This window comes from Ranitomeya imitator, chromosome 1 (genome assembly GCF_032444005.1).
Source record: "Ranitomeya imitator isolate aRanImi1 chromosome 1, aRanImi1.pri, whole genome shotgun sequence".
Lineage (NCBI taxonomy): Eukaryota > Metazoa > Chordata > Amphibia > Anura > Dendrobatidae > Ranitomeya > Ranitomeya imitator.
The window spans coordinates 157,855,950-157,876,803 of NC_091282.1; the positions used below are offsets into that span (position 1 = coordinate 157,855,950).

The window sequence follows — 20,854 nt, forward strand, 5'->3', positions numbered from 1 at the left end:
ATGGAATCTGTCAGTAGGATCATTCCTCCTAAGCCATCTATATGGGTATGTAGGTCATAGGAAGCTGAATAAAATGATACTTTCATATCTGCAATAAGATGTTTTGTTCCAGAGAAATACATGTTTTCTTTATATAGTATATAAGTTAATGATTGGGCAGCATCAATTTATAGAAATGACTTTGTACAACGTTTCTATTGAACAACATGGTCACATTTACCACAGGTGGAGTCAAATGAAAAATTAAATGCAATATAAATAATTCATTCTGATAGATATCAGGGCTTTTTTTTTTGCGCGTATCAGAAAAATTGGATCACTTTTCCTCTGTTATCGCTCCATACGTCCATTTTTATTATCAGTGTGGTATTTGTTTTTCTTGCATGCTCTTAAGAAAGTCTTCCATGCTTCTTTTACTACAGGATCCATGTGCTATATATATATATATTTTTTTTACAAACCAGTTGACAGCTGAATAGTCGATTTTAATTCACAAATAAAACTCAGCTTTTTTTTTTCAGACAAGCAGTCAACAAAAAATAATAAAGGACATGTGAACATGCCCGCCCCTTAGGCAATGATGCGCGTGTTCTAACACAGAAAATATATGACAAAAATTGACGTTTAATTGAGGACTTTTTTGATCCGTGTGCCATATTGTCAGATCAATCCCAAAGACCCCAATTTTACTCAAGTATTACCTTCAGAGCCATTTAGGGTATGTGCACATGATGCAGATTTTGCCGCGGGTCCGCAGCAGTTTCCCATGAGTTTACAGTACAATGTAAACCTATGGGAAACAAAAAACGCTGTGCCCATGCTGCGGAAAAAAACGCGCAGAAACGCAGTGGTTTACATTCCGCAGCATGTCACTTCTTTCTGCGGATTCCGCAGCGGTTTTACAACTGCTCCAATAGAAATCCGCAGTTGTAAAACCGCTGTGAAAACCGCTGTGAAAACCGCAGAGAAACCGAGGTAAATCCGCAATAAATCCGCAGCGGTTTTCCACTGCGGATTTATGAAATCTGCTGCGGAAAAATCCGCAGTAGACCACAATACGTGTGCACATAGCCTTACTGCATATTGAAATTACAGTTTTGGCCAAACGTATTGACACCCCTGCAATTCTGTCAGATAATACTCAGTTTCTTCCTGAAAATGATTGCAAACACAAATTATTTGGTATTATTATCTTCATTTAATTTGTCTTAAATGAAAAAACACAAAAGAGAATGAAGCAAAAAGCAAAACATTGATCATTTCACACCAAACTCCAAAAATGGGCCAGACAAAAGTATTGGCACCCTCAGCCTAATACTTGGTTGCACAACCTTTACCCAAAATAACTGCGACCAACCGCTTCCGGTAACCATCAATGAGATGCTTACAATGCTCTGCTGGAATTTTAGACCATTCTTCTTTGGCAAACTACTCCAGGTCCCTGATATTTGAAGGGTGCCTTCTCCAAACTGCCATTTTTAGATCTCTCCACAGGAGATCTATGGGATTCAGGTCTGGACTCATTGCTGACCACCTTAGACGCGAGCAGGAGCTGAGTGTCATTAGCATATCGCATCAGATGCAATACGCCAGTGTGACGCCGGCCTAATCAGTATAATGGTGCCGACCTGACGGTGTCTGTAGGTTACTGTGCACAATCCTGCTGACAGGTTCACTTTAAATATTTAGCAGGTGCTGGCTCCATTTTTAGGGCATCCACCTAAGGCCGGTTTCACACGTCAGTGGCTCCGGTATGTGAGGTGACAGTTTCCTCACGTACCGGAGACACTGACTCACGTAGACACATTAAAATCAATGTGTCTCTGCACATTAAAGTCAATGGGTCCGTGTAAAACACATACCGCACACGGATGCTGACCGTGTGCAGTCCGTGTGCCGTGCAGGAGACAGCGCTACTGTAAGCGGGGGGCGTGTGGTGCTGAAGCCCCATTAATTTCTTCTCTCCAGCAGCGTTTGCTGGAAAGAAGGAATGAATAATCTTTTTTTTTTTTTTAAATAAAGTTGCCGGTAATCTGCCCCCTCTCACCCCCTGTGCGCCCCCCGCTGGCATTAAAATATTTAACCAGCTCCCTCGGCGCTTACATCCTCTCAGCGTCGCTGCTTGTCCTGTATGAGCGGTCACGTAGTGCCGCTTATTACAGTAATGAATATGCGGCTCCACCTCTATGGGAGGTGGAGACGCATATTCATCACTGTAATGTGCGGCACCACGTGACCGCTCATACAGGACAAGCAGCGACGCCGAGAGAATGTAAGTGCCGAGGGAGCTGGGTAAGTATTTTAATGCCAGCGGGGGGGGTGGAGGGGCGGCGCACAGGGGATGGGAGGGGGCAGACTACCGGTAACTTTATTTTAAAAACAAAAATAAAAAAAAAAGATTATTCATTCCTTCTTTCCAGCGAACGCTGCTGGGAAGAAGGGATGAATACCGGCTTCAGCACTGCACGCAGGGGACAGCGCTTAACTCTAGCGCTGTCTCCTGCACGGTCCGTGTGGTCCTCAGTCGGCACACGGGCGGCACACGGCTGCCGCACGTGTGCCACACTGATGTTCAACGTAAGCACACGGACACACAGACACGGATAATTCCGGTATCGATTTTTCCAGTACCGGAATTATCTGGACGTGTGAGACTGGCCTAACAGAAAGCTGGAGGTACCCTTCTCATGGATTTATTTTGCAGCTCAGAAAGAAGGCGAGCATGCTTTTAGCTCTCTCTATTTTAGTACATGCCAGACCAGTTTCCCTTCTCCAACACACTACAATGGATAAAGGAGCGGTCTGTATGGCCACATCTCCACCTCATCCATTCGTTTCTGTGCTACCAGAGTCAGGACTCACCCATTCTGACAAAATATGGCTGTCCCAGAAATGGCCACACAAGACCCCATTTGTAAATACCTATCACTATGGTTCTATGCATTACATGTCTTCTCCATGTCATGAAATATACACGTGACCACACTATCATGTCTGTGAAGAGATTGTTGAGGGGCATCGCTGGCCGCATGTGGTTCCCGGGCTGCAGGTTGCGCACTCCTGTAGTATCTGACATGTTCAAGCACATGTTTGCTACAGGAAGTTTTATTTTCTTCTTCTGAGTGATACATGTAAATGGTCCATATTTAATGCACTAACTGATAGACTGCTGTCTGATGAATTTTTATTATTAGGTGATGCAGCTAATAAGAAGAATGGAAACTACTATTTCTGAACAGAGCAACAAAGTGAAGAGTGCCCAGGGAGAACAACGCCATGAGATCCAGCTCCTGGATTTCAAGTATGTATTTTAATTACATTAATGCAGCCCTGTGTAGAAGTAAATGCTTTAGTGTAATGATCAGCCTGGCACAACATTTAGATACTCAATCAATACAGAATACAAAAGCAGAACGTTCCAGTTTTTAGAGCATCTTGATCACTTATTGCTATTAAAGCGAACCTAACAGCTGATACATGTTGCAAGATCGAGAAAAATCAGTCATTGCAAATTAAGACCATTCAGGAGTCCCCACTGCGTTAAATAAAAATAGGTTTTCAGACTATTTAGAAAAAAATAGAGAACAGGATACAATTGGAAATACTTGCACATTTTTGCAGAAGGAGGATTTCACCAAACTGTGCAACTTTAATTCCACTACAAAACTAAAATTTGCCAGGGTCTTAAAAAGGTAGTCCAGATAAAACAAGTTATCATCCATCTATCATTGCTTGGAAGCTACTGTACATCAGTCGGCAGATTGGGGAAACTTTATCCTCATTACAAGGTCGGGAGGCCCTGCCACAGCTCTATTCATTCTCTATGGGACTGCTGGAAAAAGTCAAACACAGTGCTCGGCATAGGGCCCCATAGGAAATGGATGGTGTTACAGCTGAACATTTGCACTGCTGCTCCCCATTCTGCCAATCGATGGGGGTCTCAGCAGTTAGACGCCCAGCGATCAACAAGTCACCTTTCCTATCCATTGTTTAACCAGACAATCCCTTTAAAACAATTCTCATATACCATATTAGGTAATTCTGACTCAATTGCATCCCCGGATCAGTATCATTATATCTTGACTAGAGCAAAGTGGTTACAACGAGCAGCCCCTTCTCTGGAGGCCAAGTCTTCTCCTGCTTTACTCACATAGGCCATTGCTTTTAATAAAGATTGTGTAATGCCTCATTTCGTCTGTGGTGGCGCTGCAGCAAAATCAAACACTGCTTGCCAGGTTTTCCCACAAAATACAGCTGCTTGCTGAGGGGTTCAATCAGGGGCACACTTAGGTCATGATGCATAAATGTGAAAATCGCATGTCTTGACGTGGGGTGCAGTCAGATATGAATAAGTGTACAATCAATCATAGAAAATGAATAGAAATGGATGGCACTAGAGCGACATAATATAATCAGGACTTAGAACGGAATCCCAAGTTGCCAGGTGTCACGCATGCTGGGGGTAGTGGTGCTCTGCACGATAATAAAGAACGAAGAGTTCATATGAGCGGTAAAGAAAAAATCTGCGGCACTCACCCCAATGTAGCAGTGAAGACGTGAAACTTTAATGGAGAAAATAAATCAATATTACATCCATCAGGACATAAGGTAAGCAGGAGGGTGCGGTAATGGAGCTTGGAAGACGGCCGTTTCGCACGTGATGTGCTTCGACAAGCTCCATTACCGCACCCTCCTGCTTACCTTATGTCCTGATGGATGTAATATTGATTTATTTTCTCCATTAAAGTTTCACGTCTTCACTGCTACATTGGGGTGAGTGCCGATGAATAAGTGTACGCCTCTTTGTTAGTCAGGACAAGTGTCTGATAATTGGTGTGCACCTCACCACAAATCTTACCGCAGTCAAAAGCAGGAGTAAGATTTCTGATGTAAAGTGCGGCACATCTCGTCAGGATTTAGATGACCTTTGGCGTCATACCCCTGCTGCACCCCCGTCCTGCCACTCATTTTGACGAAGCTGGACAAAACTAGCATGAAAATGCCAAAACTCACAAAAGCTTTGATGAAGCAGGACCTTAGTGATCAGTCTATTGACTATGCTAATTAAATAGGTGCTATCCCAGATTGTGAACCCCTTTACTTGATACTATATTTTAGAGAGAGAGAGAGAGAGAGAGACATATTTTCCAGGACTAGAAAATCCTTCTGGACATGCTCAGAAGGGAAAAACTGGATCCGTCGCTGGATTCCTGTGTGTGACGGTCAGCGACGGATCCTGCGTCCATAGGCTTCCATTGTAGCCGACGACGGGCAGAGCAGGATGCGTCGCTGACCGATTTTCCGACGTGCACAAAAAACCTTACAATGAATGTTTTCTCTGCACGACGGACCGCTATTTTATGACGGATCCAGTGCACGACGGATGAAACGGATGGCCATCCGTCACAATCCGTCACTAATGCAAGTCTATGGGAAAATGCAGGATCCTGCATTCTCAAAAATCGACGGATTGTAACGGATCTGAAAAGAGGGAAGTGTGAAAGAGGCCTTAGCCACTGCAGTGAATTTCTCTGGACCTTAGGTTGTCAGCCTCAAACTTCTAAGAATTTTTAATAATAACTTATTATAAGCAATGTTTGTTCACAGGCTTGGTGGTTTCCTAGAAGAGATTCAAGGGCAAATGCAAAATCAACGCAAGTGGGCTGAATCCCAGCTAGAAAGAACAGCTGATGAGCAGACCCAGCAAATACAACAACTCATTAATGTTCTGCGAGAAAGAATGGTGAGTTGTATACCACGGATCCCTCCATTTTTTTTTCTTTACAGCTTATAGTTGCCCTTTATATAGTTATGCATACAAATGATTTTAAATTGATCACATTTATAGCAAACTTTAACTTAAAGGGAGCTCATCATGTTTTATATGGTATCTGATCTGCAGGCTGGATGTTATAGAGCAGAGGAGCTGATCAGATTGATAGACATTTTTGTGGTAACAGTTTCAGTACAACATTTTATTCATTGAAATCCTTGGTGTCTATATGGATGAGCCTAGTGGGCGGTCCTACTCTGTGATTGACTGTCTTCCCTGTATGAGTGTGCATGTAGGGATAGCTGTCAATCACCGAGTAGGACCGCCCACTGGACTCACATGCATGTGCAACATGTTCAGTTCCCTTTAACATAGCTAAGGCTGGCCACACATATCACATAACTACAGTATTATAGATAGTGTCTGATAGATAACTATTCTAACGACTCTATGAACTGTTTGTCCAAATATCTAATATGTAATGGGGGCTTTAACACAGCACTGTGATATATCGACACAATAAAGTGTAATTTGATACCTAACCTGACGTGTCAGCAGAGCAGAGCAGCTGGGTCAGGAGTTGAAGAGGGAAATGATAAATGCAGGGACAAGAGACTTCCTGTTTCTATATAAAGTAGAGAAAAGAGAAGGATTAGTTGGGTAGAAAGGCAAAATGATCAATTGTAAGTACACAGTGCTATATAATGATGATTGCAATATACCAGTGATTGTCTTACCGCTGTCTCTAACATTATGTCCTCCCTCTATCTGAAACTGAACTTGTTAAAAACTGAACTCCTCGTGTTCTCTCCCTCTACTAACCTACCTTTGCCTGACATTGCCATTTCCGAGTGTGGTTCCACCATTACTCCCAAGCAACATGCCCACTGCCTTGGGGTCATACTAGATTCCGAGCTTTCATTCACCCCCCACATCCGATCACTGGCTCTCTCTTCTTATCTGCATCTCAAAAACATTTCTAGAATTCGCCCTTTTCTTACTTTCGACTCTGCAAAAACTCTTACTGTTTCACTTATTCATTCTCGTCTGGACTATTGTAACTCTCTACTAATCGGCCTCCCTCTTACCAAACAATCTCCTCTCCAATCTGACCTGAATGCTGCAGCCAGGATCATACTCCTCACCAACTGTTACACCGATGCTTCTACCTTGTGCCAGTCATTACACTGGTTACCCATCCACTCCAGGATCCAATACAAAACTATTACCCTCATCCACAAAGAGCACTCCATGGCTCAACACCACCCTACATCTCCTCCCTGGGCTCAGCCTACCACCCTACCCGTGCTCTCCATTCTGCTAATGACCTGAGGTTAACATCCTCAACAATAAGAACCTCCCTCTCCCGTCTCAAAGACTTTTCACGTGCTGCGCCAATTCTTTGGAATGCACTACCCAGGTTAATACGATTAATCACTACAGTTTTAAGCGTGCCCTAAAAACGCATTTGTTCAGACTGGCCTACCTCCTCAACGCATTAACCCAACTATCCCTGGGTGGCCCATTCAATAAACTTAAACCATAATCAGGTTCCTCTCATCATGTTCTCATACACTTTATGCATTTAATAGCCCTGTCTGTACTGTTACATACTTAGGCTGTTAACTGTTCATGCAGCTTTACATGAACACCCGATCCTTACACTATGGCTGGTCTGAACAACGAAAGCAATTGTTACCATCCACCTGCTTGCGAGCATGGCCCTCATTCCTCTTGGTATCTGTTTTGAACTGTGATTATTGTTATGATGTATTGTCTATTGTCTGTACAAATCCCTTCTATAATTGTAAAGCGCTGTGGAATATGTTGGCGCTATATAAATAAAATTCTTCTTATTATTAGTAATAGGTTAAAAACTTTGATGGGAGGAGAGCTTCTCTAAGTTACATGGACCCACACTTTCCTCTCCTATAAAATATTGCATCCACAATGTTGTCTCTTATGAACTTTGGCCTCCACACTAACTTCCATTAAGCTCTATGAATGGCACTTAAGATGCATCACGCATTGTTGGTAAGAGGGCGGCATAGTTGCAGACAACTGGGAGATGTATGAAGACCTCTGTCAACTACCAAAAGCATTTACAAGAAGCACGTGCAAATCAATACTGGACTATGGAGCAGGAAAAACAGGCGACGTCTGTTGAATGAAGTCTACGTCACTTAACAATTGAAAAGATGTCATGATGTTGAACACCATGGGAAAGACTGGCATAGCCAGTGCTTTGGGCAACGCTCTTGGCATTTATGAGAACGTTGCTTTGTCACATACCACCCACCTAATCATTGCTGCAGACCAAATATACCACTTCATGGCAGCAGTACTGCATAGTGGTTCCTAATTCGGAAACATGCTAAAGAGTTTATGGTGTTGACTGAGATCTAAAACCCCCAGATCTAAGTCTGATCGAGCATCTATGAGGTGTGCCGAAGGAACAAGTCTGACTGCTGGATCTCTTACTGGCAACTTACAGGAGGTGTTCTATATTGTACCTAGTATGGACGGTTAAAGTGGTCTTTGTTGCTCTTTGGGACCCCCATTAATTCTGAGGAAGAGATTGATGGTGGACCAACATTTATCCCTTCTCGTTTTATAGCTGATCATTTTCATCATTAAGATTAACCTTTCCAACATAATTAAAAAAAAACAAACATTAAATAAATCATGGACTACCATCCACGTAAGGTTAGTCGTTTCAGTTTACCAGCCCCGGATCAAGAGTTTCCATTGCTGTACTGCTAGTTCTGGTCATTGAACCATCCTGATAAATATGTTAAACGCCGTTTTGAACACTGATGTATTTTAGTGAATTAAAATTGCATAATTTATAATGTGCTAGAAAAATTAATATTTCAGTAAGTGCATTATCACTGCCATTGGTTATGGCCGCTGCTGATTTAATGTATCGGTCAGAGGTGCCAAAATGTTGAAAATAATAAATGAAGGCATATCAAGAAAATGAGGTCACGGCATTTGTTTTAACGTAGATCTGATTCAGCAGAGGCAGGAATTAAAACTCCTTGAGTCCAGAGTGAAGTCTGGTGCCAATCGCCGATGAGCCCGCTACCTCTGCACCCCATACAGCCATGTCTCTGTTTTATAGCTGATATCATGGTCCTCCATTTTTAAGAAAGACAGCAATGTATAATGGAGTTATGCTTTCTTAGGACACTACAGAAAAGAAACTCCAGGACAATGTACATCACTTGACTGTGAAAGTAGACAACACCGACAAGGCACAAAGACTAGAAGCGAAGTTCAGCAAGCTGAGGAACGCAGAGGAAAAGATGGCCACCAGAATCACAAAACTGGAAAGCCAAATGTGGGATGAGATTGAGAACATGAAAAGTGAATACAGAGCAGGCAAGTCATTGTCATTCCCCTGGTATAACAGCTTCCAGCTCACTCAAGACCTACCACAACATTGCACACTCATTAGCTTTTAATTAAGAAAAATCCACTCAAGTTTATGTGAATATCTAACATGCATTTCAATGAGTGTGTGGGAGGTGGTGAGATGTGCTCTCTCTAAGTGCTGTAAGTAGAGCTGAAGTGCCACCGAGAAACTGAGGCAGGAGCGCTATGATTACACGATTTGGTAAAAAGTGAAGAAAATGCTCTTATGCCTATGATATTAATGTAAAGTCAGTCAATTAGAGGGACACAACTAAAAGATTCTCACATAAAAGGGAAATATCAAGAATATACAGTACAGACCAAAAGTTTGGACACACCTTCTCATTTAAAGATTTTGCTGTATTTTCATGACTATGAAAATTGTACATTCACACTGAAGGCATCAACACTATGAATTAACACATGTGGAATTATATACTTAACAAAAAAAAGTGTGAAACAACTGAAAATATGTCTTATATTCTAGGTTCTTCAAAGTAGCCACCTTTTGCTTTGATGACTACTTTGCACACTCTTGGCATTCTCTTGATGAGCTTCAAGAGGTAGTCACCGGGAATGGTTTTCACTTCACAGGTGTGCCCTGTCAGGTTTAATAAGTGGGATTTCTTGCCTTACAAATGGGGTTGGGACCATCAGTTGTGTTGTGCAGAAGTCTGGTGGATACACAGCTGATAGTCCTACTGAATAAACTGTTAGAATTTGTTTTATGGCAAGAAAAAAGCAGCTAAGTAAAGAAAAATGAGTGGCCATCATTACTTTAAGACATGAAGGTCAGTCAGTCCGAAAAATTGGGAAAACCTTGAAAGTGTCCCCAAGTGCAGTGGCAAAAACCATCAAGCGCTAGAAAGAAACTGGCTCACATGAGGACCGCCCCAGTAAAGGAAGACCATGAGTTGCCTTTGCTTCTGAGGATAAGTTTATCCGAGTTACCAGCCTCAGAAATCGCAGGTTAACAGCAGCTCAGATTAGAGACCAGGTCAATGTCACACAGAGTTCTATCAGCAGACATATCTCTACAACAACTGTTAAGAGGAGACTTGTGCAGCAGGCCTTCATGGTAAAATAGCTGCTAGGAAACCACTGCTAAGGACAGGCAACAAGCAGAAGAGACTTGTTTGGGCTAAAAAACACAAGCAATGGACATTAGACCAGTGGAAATCTGTGTTTTGGTTTGATGAGTCCAAATTTGAGATCTTTGGTTCCAACCACCGTGTCTTTGTGTGACGCAGAAAAGGTGAACGGATGGACTCTACATGCCTGGTTCCCACCGTGAAGCATGGAGGAGGAGGTGTGATGGTGTGGGGGTGCTTTGCTGGTGACACTGTTGGGGATTTATTCAAAATTGAAGGCATACTGAACTAGCATGGCTACCACAGCATCTTGCAGCGGCATGCTATTCCATCCGGTTTGTATTTAGTTGGACCATCATTTATTTTTCAACAGGACAATGACCTCAAACACCTCCAGGCTGCATAAGGGCAATTTGACCAAGGAGAGTGATGGGGTGCTACGCCAGATGACCTGGCCTCCACAGTCACCAGACCTGAACCCAATCGAGATGGTTTGGGGTGAGCTGGACCGCAGAGTGAAGGCAAAAGGGCCAACAAGTGCTAAGCATCTCTGGGAACTCCTTCAAGATTGTTGGAAGACCATTTCCAGTGACTACCTCTTGAAGCAAATCAAGAGAATGCCAAGAGTGTGCAAAGAAGTCATCATAGCAAAAGGTGGCTACTTTGAAGAACCTAGAATATAAGACATAATTTCAGTTGTTTCACACTTTTTTGTTAAGTATACCATTCCACATGTGCTAATTCATAGTTTTGATGCCTTCAGTGTGAATTTACAATTTTCATAGTTATGAAAATACTGAAAAATATTTAAATGAGGTGTGTCCAAACTTTTGGTCTGTACTGTATACCAGTAATTATTTAATCGATTATCCTACTATGCACTCTGCCATTATATATAGTAAAGACTGTTTATACAGAAATTAAGAGTTTATGGCTACAAAAAGGATACCATTAAGCAACGTTAATCCTGCAGTTGTCCAAAGTACACAGCTCCCAGCCTAGCAAGTGACTAAAGCCAGCCATACACATTAGATGTATGCCAGAGGCTCATTGTCAAGAGAATACAGCAATTAGCAGTCTGAAATCGGACACGGTGAATCAACATCTGACCTATTAGTAGTCCAGGACCCCAATACACATTAGTGTCACCTGAATCCATCTGTCACATCCATGTCTGAACATAGTTTTGCACTGTTCGCTAGACGGTGCCACAACAATACTGCGGTAATTGATGGACGTCAGCAGTGTGTTGAAGTTTAGCTTTAAGATTGCTGAGGCTAGTTGTCTCCTTCCTGTCCACCTGTGTTTCCTGCAGTGAGCTGGTATGTGATTATCTCTCTACTAGGAGCCACCAGCTCCTTTCTATGTAAACCCCAGCAGACAGCCTCTGGCTGCCAGTAATTTATTTCAGCTAAGGCCTGGTTGCTCTGATCCATTGCACCTGTTGGGCTACTTTGTTTATCCCATTTTCTTACCTAGGCTTATATTTTGAACACTCGCTTTCTTTCTGCTTTTGTCCCTGATATAACCACTACAGCATACCCTCTGTGGCGAACAGTGCAGATAGTCAGAAGATGCTGTATGGACTACTATATGGGCCCAGTATACTGTATGGAGCACTGTATGGGGCCCATTATACTGAATTGAACAATGTATAGGGTCCATTATACTGTATGGAGCAAAACATAGGTTCAATTATTCTGTATGGAGGACTATGCTTTGCCCATAATACTGTATGGAGGACTATGTGTTGCCAATAATACTGTAGGGAGGACTATGTGGTGCCTATAATACTGTATGAAGGACTATATAGGGCCTATTATATTGTATGGAGCACTGTATGGGGCCCATTATACAGTATGGAGCAATATAAGATGCACATTATACTGTATGCAGCAATATATACCATTATACTGTGTAGCAGTATGTTGGGCCTATTATACTGAAATAAGCAATACATAGAGTCCATTATACTGAATGGAGCACTATGTGGGGCCCATTATACTACATGGAGCAATATAAAGGGTCCACTATACTGTATGGAGCACTGTGAGGGGCCTATTATACTGTATGGAGCACTATGTGGGGCCCAATATACTGAATAGAGCAATATATGAGGCCCATTATGTTGTATGGAGCACTATGTGGGGCCCATAATACTGAATTGAGGACTATGTGGTGCCCATTATATTTTATGGAGTACTATATGGGACCCATTATACTGTATGGAGCACTACAGTTGTGCTCAAAAGTTTACATACCCAGGCAGAACTTTTGCTTTCTTGGCCTTTTTTCAGAGAATATGAATAATAACACCAAAACTTTTTCTCCACTCATGGTTAGTGGTCGGGTGAAGCCATTTATTGTCAAACTACTGTGTTTTCTCATTTTAAATCACAATGACAACCCAAAACATCCAAATGACCCGATCAAAAGTTCACATACCCCATTTTTTAATACCTTGTATTGCCCCCTCTAACATTAATGACAGCTTTGAGTATTTTGTGGTAGTTGTGGATGAGGTTTTTATTTTCTCAGATGGTAAAGCTGCCCACTCTTCTTGGCAAAAAGCCTCCAGTTCCTATAAATTCCTGGGCTGTCTAGCATGAACTGAGCACTTGAGATCTCCCAGAGTGGCTCAATGATATTGAGGTCAGGAGACTGAGATGGCCACTCCAGTACCTTCACTTTGCTCTACTACAGCTAATGACAGGTCAACTTATCCTTGTGTTTTGGATTGTTGTCATGTTGGAATGTCCAAGTACATCCCATGCGCAGCTCCTGGGCTGATAAGTGCAAATTTGCCTCCTGTATTTGCTGATAATGTGCTGCATTCATCTTTCCTTCAACTTTTACCAAGTTTCCTGTGCCTTTGTAGCTCACACATCCCCCAAAAAATCAGCGATCCATCTCCATGTTTTACAGTAGGAATGGTGTTCTTTTCATTATTGGCCTTGTTGACCTCTCTCCAAATGTAACCTCTACGGTTGTGGCCAAAAAGTTCAATTTTGGTTTCATCACTAGAGTTGAGCGAATTTGTTCGGCTGTGTCGCAGTCACAGAAAATGCATGGAGAGCCTGTTTGTTGGTCTCTCCATGCATGTGGTGTGGCTGTCACACAGCCGAGACACATGCAGCTGCGGCACCGAACAGCTGATTAGCCGACGCGATCCGGGAACCCGAACAAATTTTCTCAACTCTACTCATCACGCCAAATTACCTTGCTCCAGAAGATTTGAGGCTTGTCTCTGTGCTGTTTTGCGTATTGTAGACGAGATACTTTGTGGCATTTGCGCAGTAATGGCTTTCTTCTGGCGACTCGACCATGCAGCCCATTTTTCTTCAAGTGCCTCTTTATTGTGCATCTTCAAACAGCCACACCGCTAGTTTTCAGAGAGTCCTGTATTTCAGCTGATGTTGTGGGTTTTTCTTTGCATCCGAACAATTTTCCTGGCAGTTGTGGACGACATTCTTGTTGGTCTACCTGACCGAGGTTTTGTTTTTACAAAGACCCTGATTATCCATTTGTTAATCACAGTTTGAACGCTGCTGACTGGCATTATCATTTCCTTGGATATCTTTTTGTATCCTTTTCCTGTTTTATACAGTTCAACTACCTTTTCCCGTAGATCCGTTGACAATTCTTTTGCTTTCCCCATGACTCACAATCCAGAAATGCCAGTGGCTGGATGAAAGATGCAAGAGTCTGTCTGGATCCCAGACATTTACTCTGCTTTTATGCAGACACACTGATTACAAGCAAACAGGTCACAGGTGAGGATGTTACCTTTAGTAGCCATTCAAACCCATTTGTGTCAACTTCTGTGCATGTTATCAGGCCAAAATCCCCAAGGTATGTGAACTTTTGATCAGGGTCATTTGGATGTTTTGGGTTATCATTATGGTTTAAAAAGAGAAAACACAGTAGTTTGACAATAAATGGCTTCACCTAACCACTAACCATGAGTGGAGAAAAAGTTTTGGTGTTATTATTAAAATTCCCTAAAAAAAAGCCAAGAAAACAAAAATGTAAACTTTTGAGCACAACTGTATGTGGGGCCCATTATACTACAGCTGTGGCAAAAATTAAGAGACCGCCACATCAAAATACTGTCATGGGCAGCCCAATCTCCAGACATGAACCCCATTGAAAACCTCTGGAATGTAATCAGGAGGATGATGGATAGTCACAAGCCATCACACAAAGAAGAACTGCTTAACTTTTTGAGCCAGAAGCAGTGTGAAAGACTGGTGGAAAGAATGCCAAGACGCATGAAAGCTGTGATTACAAATCATGGTTATTCCACAAAATATTGATTTCTGAACTCTTCCTGAGTTAAAACATTAGTATTGTTGTTTCTAAATGACTATGAACTTGTCTTCTTTGCATTTTTTGAGGTCTGAAAGCACTGTTTTTTAATTTTTTTTATTTTGACCATTTCTCCTTTTCAGAAAAAGGAGGGGCGTTTTTGACACAAAAAATATGCTGAAAAACTCCGCTTATACTCGAGTATATACGGTATATGGTACCTCTAATACTGTATGGAGGACTATATAGAAGAAAAATGACTTTGTAAGGGCTGCAAAGTTGTGAGATATGCTTTCCTGGGACCCTGCCAAATATACATTTTTCTTTTTTTGGGGGAAATGGGCCCAAAATGAACTACTGCCATGGGGCCCCATAATTTCTATGTACACTCCTGTTAGTAAGTGCCACAAAATCATGTCCCCAACACATTTGTTAAAGAGGTCCTTTCACTTAATTTTTTTGTTTAAATTAAATTAAGTACCTGTCTCATGGTCTCCACTGATTTTGGAAAACAGTTTTCTTTTGTGCCCCTCTGTTTCAAAGTTATACTCCCTGGAAACAAAAATACTAATATTCTCTTCAACATACTGGGTTGTATACCAAAGAACTTCTCTGCAGTAGTTTACTTTTTTCCCCCCTGATGCTGCACCCATAGGGAACTTACGTGGCATACGCCTAGTTACATACGGTAAATGGAAAATGTGCCCCATTATTATGGAAAGGGCATACGTTTGGAACAGAGGGGCACAGAAGAAAAACTTTTCCAGTATTAGTGGAGCAGCGGCAATTGAAGGAAGGACTCAGTTTCATTTTTAAAATCCAGTGAAAGGTGCTCTTTAAAATCCACCAGACAATCCCATTAAAGGGAACCTGTCACCCCGGTTTTTCAGTACGAGATAAAAATACTGTTAAATAGGGCCTGAGCTGTGCGTTACTATAGTGTATTTTGTGTACCCTGATTCCACCCCTAAGCTGCCTAAATAACTTACCAAAGTCGCCGTTTTCGCCTGTCAATCAGGCTGGTCAGGTCAGAGGGGCATGGTGACATCGCTGTATCTTCTCCCAGATCTTGCATGTATTTCCGTTGGTGGTGTAGTGGTTTGCGCATGCCCATCTTCTGAATCCACTGGGCAGGAGAAGAAAAAACGCGCGATCGGCACTATTTCCCTGGTGATCTGTGGGGGCGGCCATCTTCCTGAGGCCGTGCGTGCGCATATGGAGTCCTCTGCTGCCCAGGGCTTCAGGAAAATGGCCGCGGGATGCCGCGCGTGCGCAGATGGAGATCGCGACGGCCATTTTCCTGAAGTTGAGATGCGAACTCGGCTTCAGGAAAATGGCCGCTGCGATCTCCATCTGCGCACGCGCGGCATCCCACGGCCATTTTCCTGAAGCCCTGGGCAGCAGAGGACTCCATATGCGCACGCGCGGCCTCAGGAAGATGGCCGCCCCCACAGATCACCAGGGAAATAGCGCCGATCGTGCGTTTTTTCTTCTCCTGCCCAGTGGATTCAGAAGATGGGCATGCGCAAACCACTATGCCACCAACGGAAATACATGCAAGATCTGGGGGAAGATACAGTGATGTCGCCACGCCCATCTGACCTGACCAGCCTGATTGACAGGCGAAAACGGCGACTTTGGTAAGTTATTTCGGCAGCTTAGGGGTGGAATCAGGGTACACAAAATACACTATAGTAACGCACAGCTCAGGCCCTATTTAACAGTATTTTTATCTCGTACTGAAAAACCGGGGTGACAGGTTCCCTTTAAAGGATGAGAATTCTGATTGTGTTTTTTTTTTACTTTTTCTGTTCCTTACACCAATTTTTGTTTCATTTTCAGGATTTCAGGCAATACAGGAATCTCTAAATTCTCTTCAGCAAATCCAAGAGACAAAAGTGAAACTGGAAAGTAGAAAGTTCCAAAAAGACATCAAGCAAATAAGACGGAAAATAGTGGAGCTGAAAGATGTGTAAGGCTATATTCACACTTTGCGGTTTTTACCGCGGAACCGCCGCGATTTTGATGCTGCGGGTCCGCAGCAGTTTCCATAGCGTTTACAGTAACATGTAAACCCTATGGAAACCGCAAACCGCTGTGCATATGCTGCGGGAAAAACCGCGCGGGAACGCAGCGGTTTATAACCCGCAGCATGTCACTTCTTTGTGCAGAATCGCTGCGATTCTGCACCCATAGGAATACATTGAACCGCTTACTTCCCGCATGGGGCTGTGCCCACGTTGCGGGAAGTAAGCGGATCATGTGCGGTTCTTACCCGGGGTGGAGGAGAGGAGACTCTCCTCCAGGCCCTGGGAACCATATTTGGGGTTAAAAAATAAAAAATCATGTTATACTCACCCTCTGAAGTCTTCAGCGCTGCACGCGGCCGTCCAGTCAGAGTTGCTGTGCGACCAGGACCTGCGGTGACGTCGCGGTCACATGACCATGACGTCACGAAGGGTCCTTCTCGCACAGCATCTTTGGAACCGGACCGCCGGGTGCAGCGTCGAGGAGATCGGGACGTCAGAGGGTGAGTATAACCAATTTTTATTATTTTTAACATTACTATTGATACTGCATATTGCTGCATATGCAGTATCAATAGTATAGGCGGAAACCCGCAGCGGAAAACGCGGAACAAACCGCGATAAATCTGCAGGGAGAACCGCAGTTGTTTTGCCCTGCAGATTTATCAAATCCGCTGCGGGAGAACCCGCAGAAGGCCAACGCAAAGTGTGAACATAGCCTTAGACCTTACCGATATTAACTCCTGCTGGGCTGATTACAGGTGCCTGCCATATGATCGGTGCCTCACCCTGGTGCACTTACTATTTGATGTGTCAGCTGTATTTTATGTAAACTTTCTTCTTTACTTAGTATTTCTCCCTGTAAAAAAAAAAAATTGCAAAATCTTTTGGCAGAGTTACATGCTCATTATTGTGAAATAATTGGAATGTAATGAAGATGGACTGAAATCTGTAAAATATAAAACAATGCGTGTAAGCATCATAATGATCATGAAATAATGTATCAAAAGAAGCTGCCGCCCATCACAGCTTCACGTCTATTCTCCATAGTGGCTTTTTACCACGTTTTTTTAGCAAACCAATCAATGGCAAATGTGGAATTGAAGTGGATTGAATGTGCGGCTCCACAATAATTTACTGGACAGAAACCTATGGGCCCATATAACAGAAGATGACCCTACCTGCAATCTCAAGGGTGACATTTGCAGCCATATACTTTTTTATGATGTCTATTAAAAAAAACAATAAAGTACAAAGAATGGGGCACTTCAGCCATAATAGATCTTTTTTTAGTTATGTTTTTTTTTTTTTAAACTCTGGACATGTTTTTACTGATCTGTTGATGGCACAGTATGATGTATATTCTTAAAGGGTTTCTCATTGTCGATGGGAGAACAGCTGATTTTCCTATGGGAAGCTGTACCCAGCTAAGCATTTCCCCGGCCACTTCTGGTAGAATTACACGGTGGCCATTCAATTGGCTGGCCATTCAGATAATATGAGAAATATGGATAAATAAGTAGCTTTTATAAAACTTCTGTGAATTCTAGCTAACAGAAGGAATCTTGATCATCACCTCTCTCCTTCCCCTTTAAGAAGCACTTACAGCATAATAGGGCACATTGAAAGGTGTTTTTTTCATAAGACAATCCCTTTAAATCTGTGACTGAAGCCTCATCTGACTCACACAGACAATATTTCTCCTTCTTCCTCCTGATGGACTTGATTCTGGCCTATTGGCTTTGTCACATTTCAACAGAGAGTGAAGGTCTCTCCTGCACATAATAACTATATGAAGGACGAGTGTAGGGGTAAAAGAAAGGACTGTGGCCTTCTAGACACCACACAGCTGCACTATGTACAATGTTTTACCCATTAATCTGTTGATCTGTTCTTATAGCCGTACATATTATATTGAATTTCTTCTCTTTCCTGCACTTTAGGTTTTTTTTATAAGTAAATGTGAATACTGCACTAATTATCTTTGTTGGTATAAAAATAAAGCTGTTTTTTCCAGTACAGGATTTGAGTCACCAGCCTTAATTTTGCTGTACGTGGTGTGATTTAAAGTAATACAAATTAAGAGACTTGCAAGGCGCCATGTTATTACTATAGAGGTGGCAGTAGCTGAAAAGTGCGTGCTCTGCCTGTACTGGGTGTAGTAAATAGGACAATGTGACTCATAATCGTCAGCGGAAGGTGGCTTTGTGTAGAAATCCAAGCGCATTCAATTCCTTTGTATAATATACAAAAATGCAATTATGCCAATGGTTAAAGAAAGAGTTTATGACTAGTGATGAGCGAGTGTGCTCGTTACTCGAGTTTTCCGAGCATGCTTGGGTGGTCTCCAAGTGTCTTGGGCGTGCTCGTGTTTTATGTTTGAGTCCCCACAGTTGCATGATTTGCGGCTGTTAGACAACCTGAACACATCCAGGGATTGCCTGTTTGTTAGGGAATCCCCACATGTATTCAGGCTGTCTAGTAGCTGCAAATCATGCAGCTGCGGGTACTCAAACATAATATACGAGCACGCCCAAGATACTCGGAGACCACCCGAGCATGCTCGGAAAACTCGAGTAACGAGTCTATTCGCTCATTACTAATAATGACGTATTCCTCATAGGTTGATGTTTCCTTGTGTCTTGAAGGGCTAATTTGACATTTTGACCATGTACCTGATATGAAGTGTAAAAAGTAACTTTTTTCTGGTGAAAAGCATGAGTGAGAATATCCACCACTCTCATCCCTTGAATACAGCCTCTCTCTATTGTTCCGAAATATATTAAGCATCAAAAGTCGTCTCGAGCTCTGCGGTTCTCAGCCAGTCATGCCATGATGAAGAGCACCGCAGATTAAAACGTGTATGTGAAATTTTGCTTTTATTTGTTTGAACTCCATTAACCCCTTAAATAGAACCTGTCATCACGATTTTGCCTGTTAAAGTAAAGGCACAGATACGTTTAGTGACGAAATCCACATCCTGGTTGCTCTTTAATTTGAAGTTTGGGTGTAATAAGCTTACGTGTATAGAGGCGGCACTGTGGGTAGAGTCCTCGGGACCTGCTCTGGCCACTCCGCCTGCTTCTGGTGACTGTATTTACCTCCTGTTTAAAATTCATGCCGATGCCATCCTCGCAACGGGCGGCGCTTGCACATATTGATCTACCAGCAGTCCTCAGTAAAATGGCACTGGTGGTGGTCCATGCACAGATTGAGGTCTCAGCTCGTTATTTAGCAGAGATCTAGATCTGCACATACCCCGCCACCAGCACCAGTTTACTTAAGACCGCTGAGAGATCAATCTGCGCAACTGCACACAGCGCCAGTGCAAACTTTAAAACAGGAGATACAGACACCAGAGGTAGGCATAGGGGCCAGGGTAGGAGCTGAAGACCCTACTCACAGTCCTGCCCCTATGCACTGTAAGTTTATTACATCCAAACTTCAAATGTTGATTAAAGAAGAGGCGAGATGTGGATTTCTTCACTAAAGGCATCTATTAGTGATGAGCGAGTGTGCTCGAGATTTCCGAGCATGCTCAGGTGTTCTCCAAGTATCTTGGGCGTGCTCGTATATTATGTTTGTATCCCCGCAGCTGCATGGTTTGAGGCAGCTAGACAGCCCGAATACATGTGAGGATTCCCTAACAAACAGGCAATCCCTGCATGTGTTCAGGTTATCTAATAGCCACAAATCATGCAGCTGCGGAGACACACACATAATCTACGAGCACGCCCAAAATACTTGGAAAGCACTTGAGCATCTCGAGTAACAAGCACACTCGCTCATCACTAGAATCGATTTAATCTGTATAATTGCACCATTATAGCCGTGCCTTGACTTCAACATGAAGAGTCGTGTTGTTGACAGGTTCTCTTTAAAGGGAATCTGTCATACAACGTGATAACGCTTTTGAGAATTTCTGGTTGCACTACATTTTCTACAATTTGGCGTAATCCGCAGTTGTTGGAGCTCTGCAAATTAGTTCACTTTCGAGGTTGGGATGAGAGAGGGAGTGCAAATGAGAGATCATCTGCTCGAAGATGGGGTGTTTTAAAAGTTTTACAAACTCCAGCCTGAGATCAAGCTGCGTCATTACCTCTTCTACTAACACATAAAACTAAGGCATGCATATTGCACCAATCAAGTATGGCAATAATGGACATACAGAATCAATTTATCCTAGATACAATAGACTCTGCCAAACACTCACGTGGTTGAATTTCTACTATACATCA

At 42.7% G+C, this 20,854-nt stretch overlaps 1 protein-coding gene across 2 annotated transcripts in view; it reads left to right on the top strand.

The window, feature by feature from the left end:
• FAM81B (family with sequence similarity 81 member B) overlaps window positions 1-18,635 on the top strand; it is a 92,353-nt gene extending 73,718 nt beyond the window's left edge. For both annotated transcript variants that reach the window (XM_069751909.1, XM_069751918.1), the window contains exons 6-9: window positions 3,195-3,301; window positions 5,608-5,743; window positions 8,962-9,157; window positions 16,432-18,635. In XM_069751909.1, the coding sequence (XP_069608010.1) occupies window positions 3,195-3,301; window positions 5,608-5,743; window positions 8,962-9,157; window positions 16,432-16,565 (573 nt within the window). In that variant the 3' untranslated portion in view covers window positions 16,566-18,635. The remainder of the gene's footprint in view (window positions 1-3,194; window positions 3,302-5,607; window positions 5,744-8,961; window positions 9,158-16,431) is intronic.
• The last annotated feature ends 2,219 nt before the right edge of the window (window positions 18,636-20,854 follow it).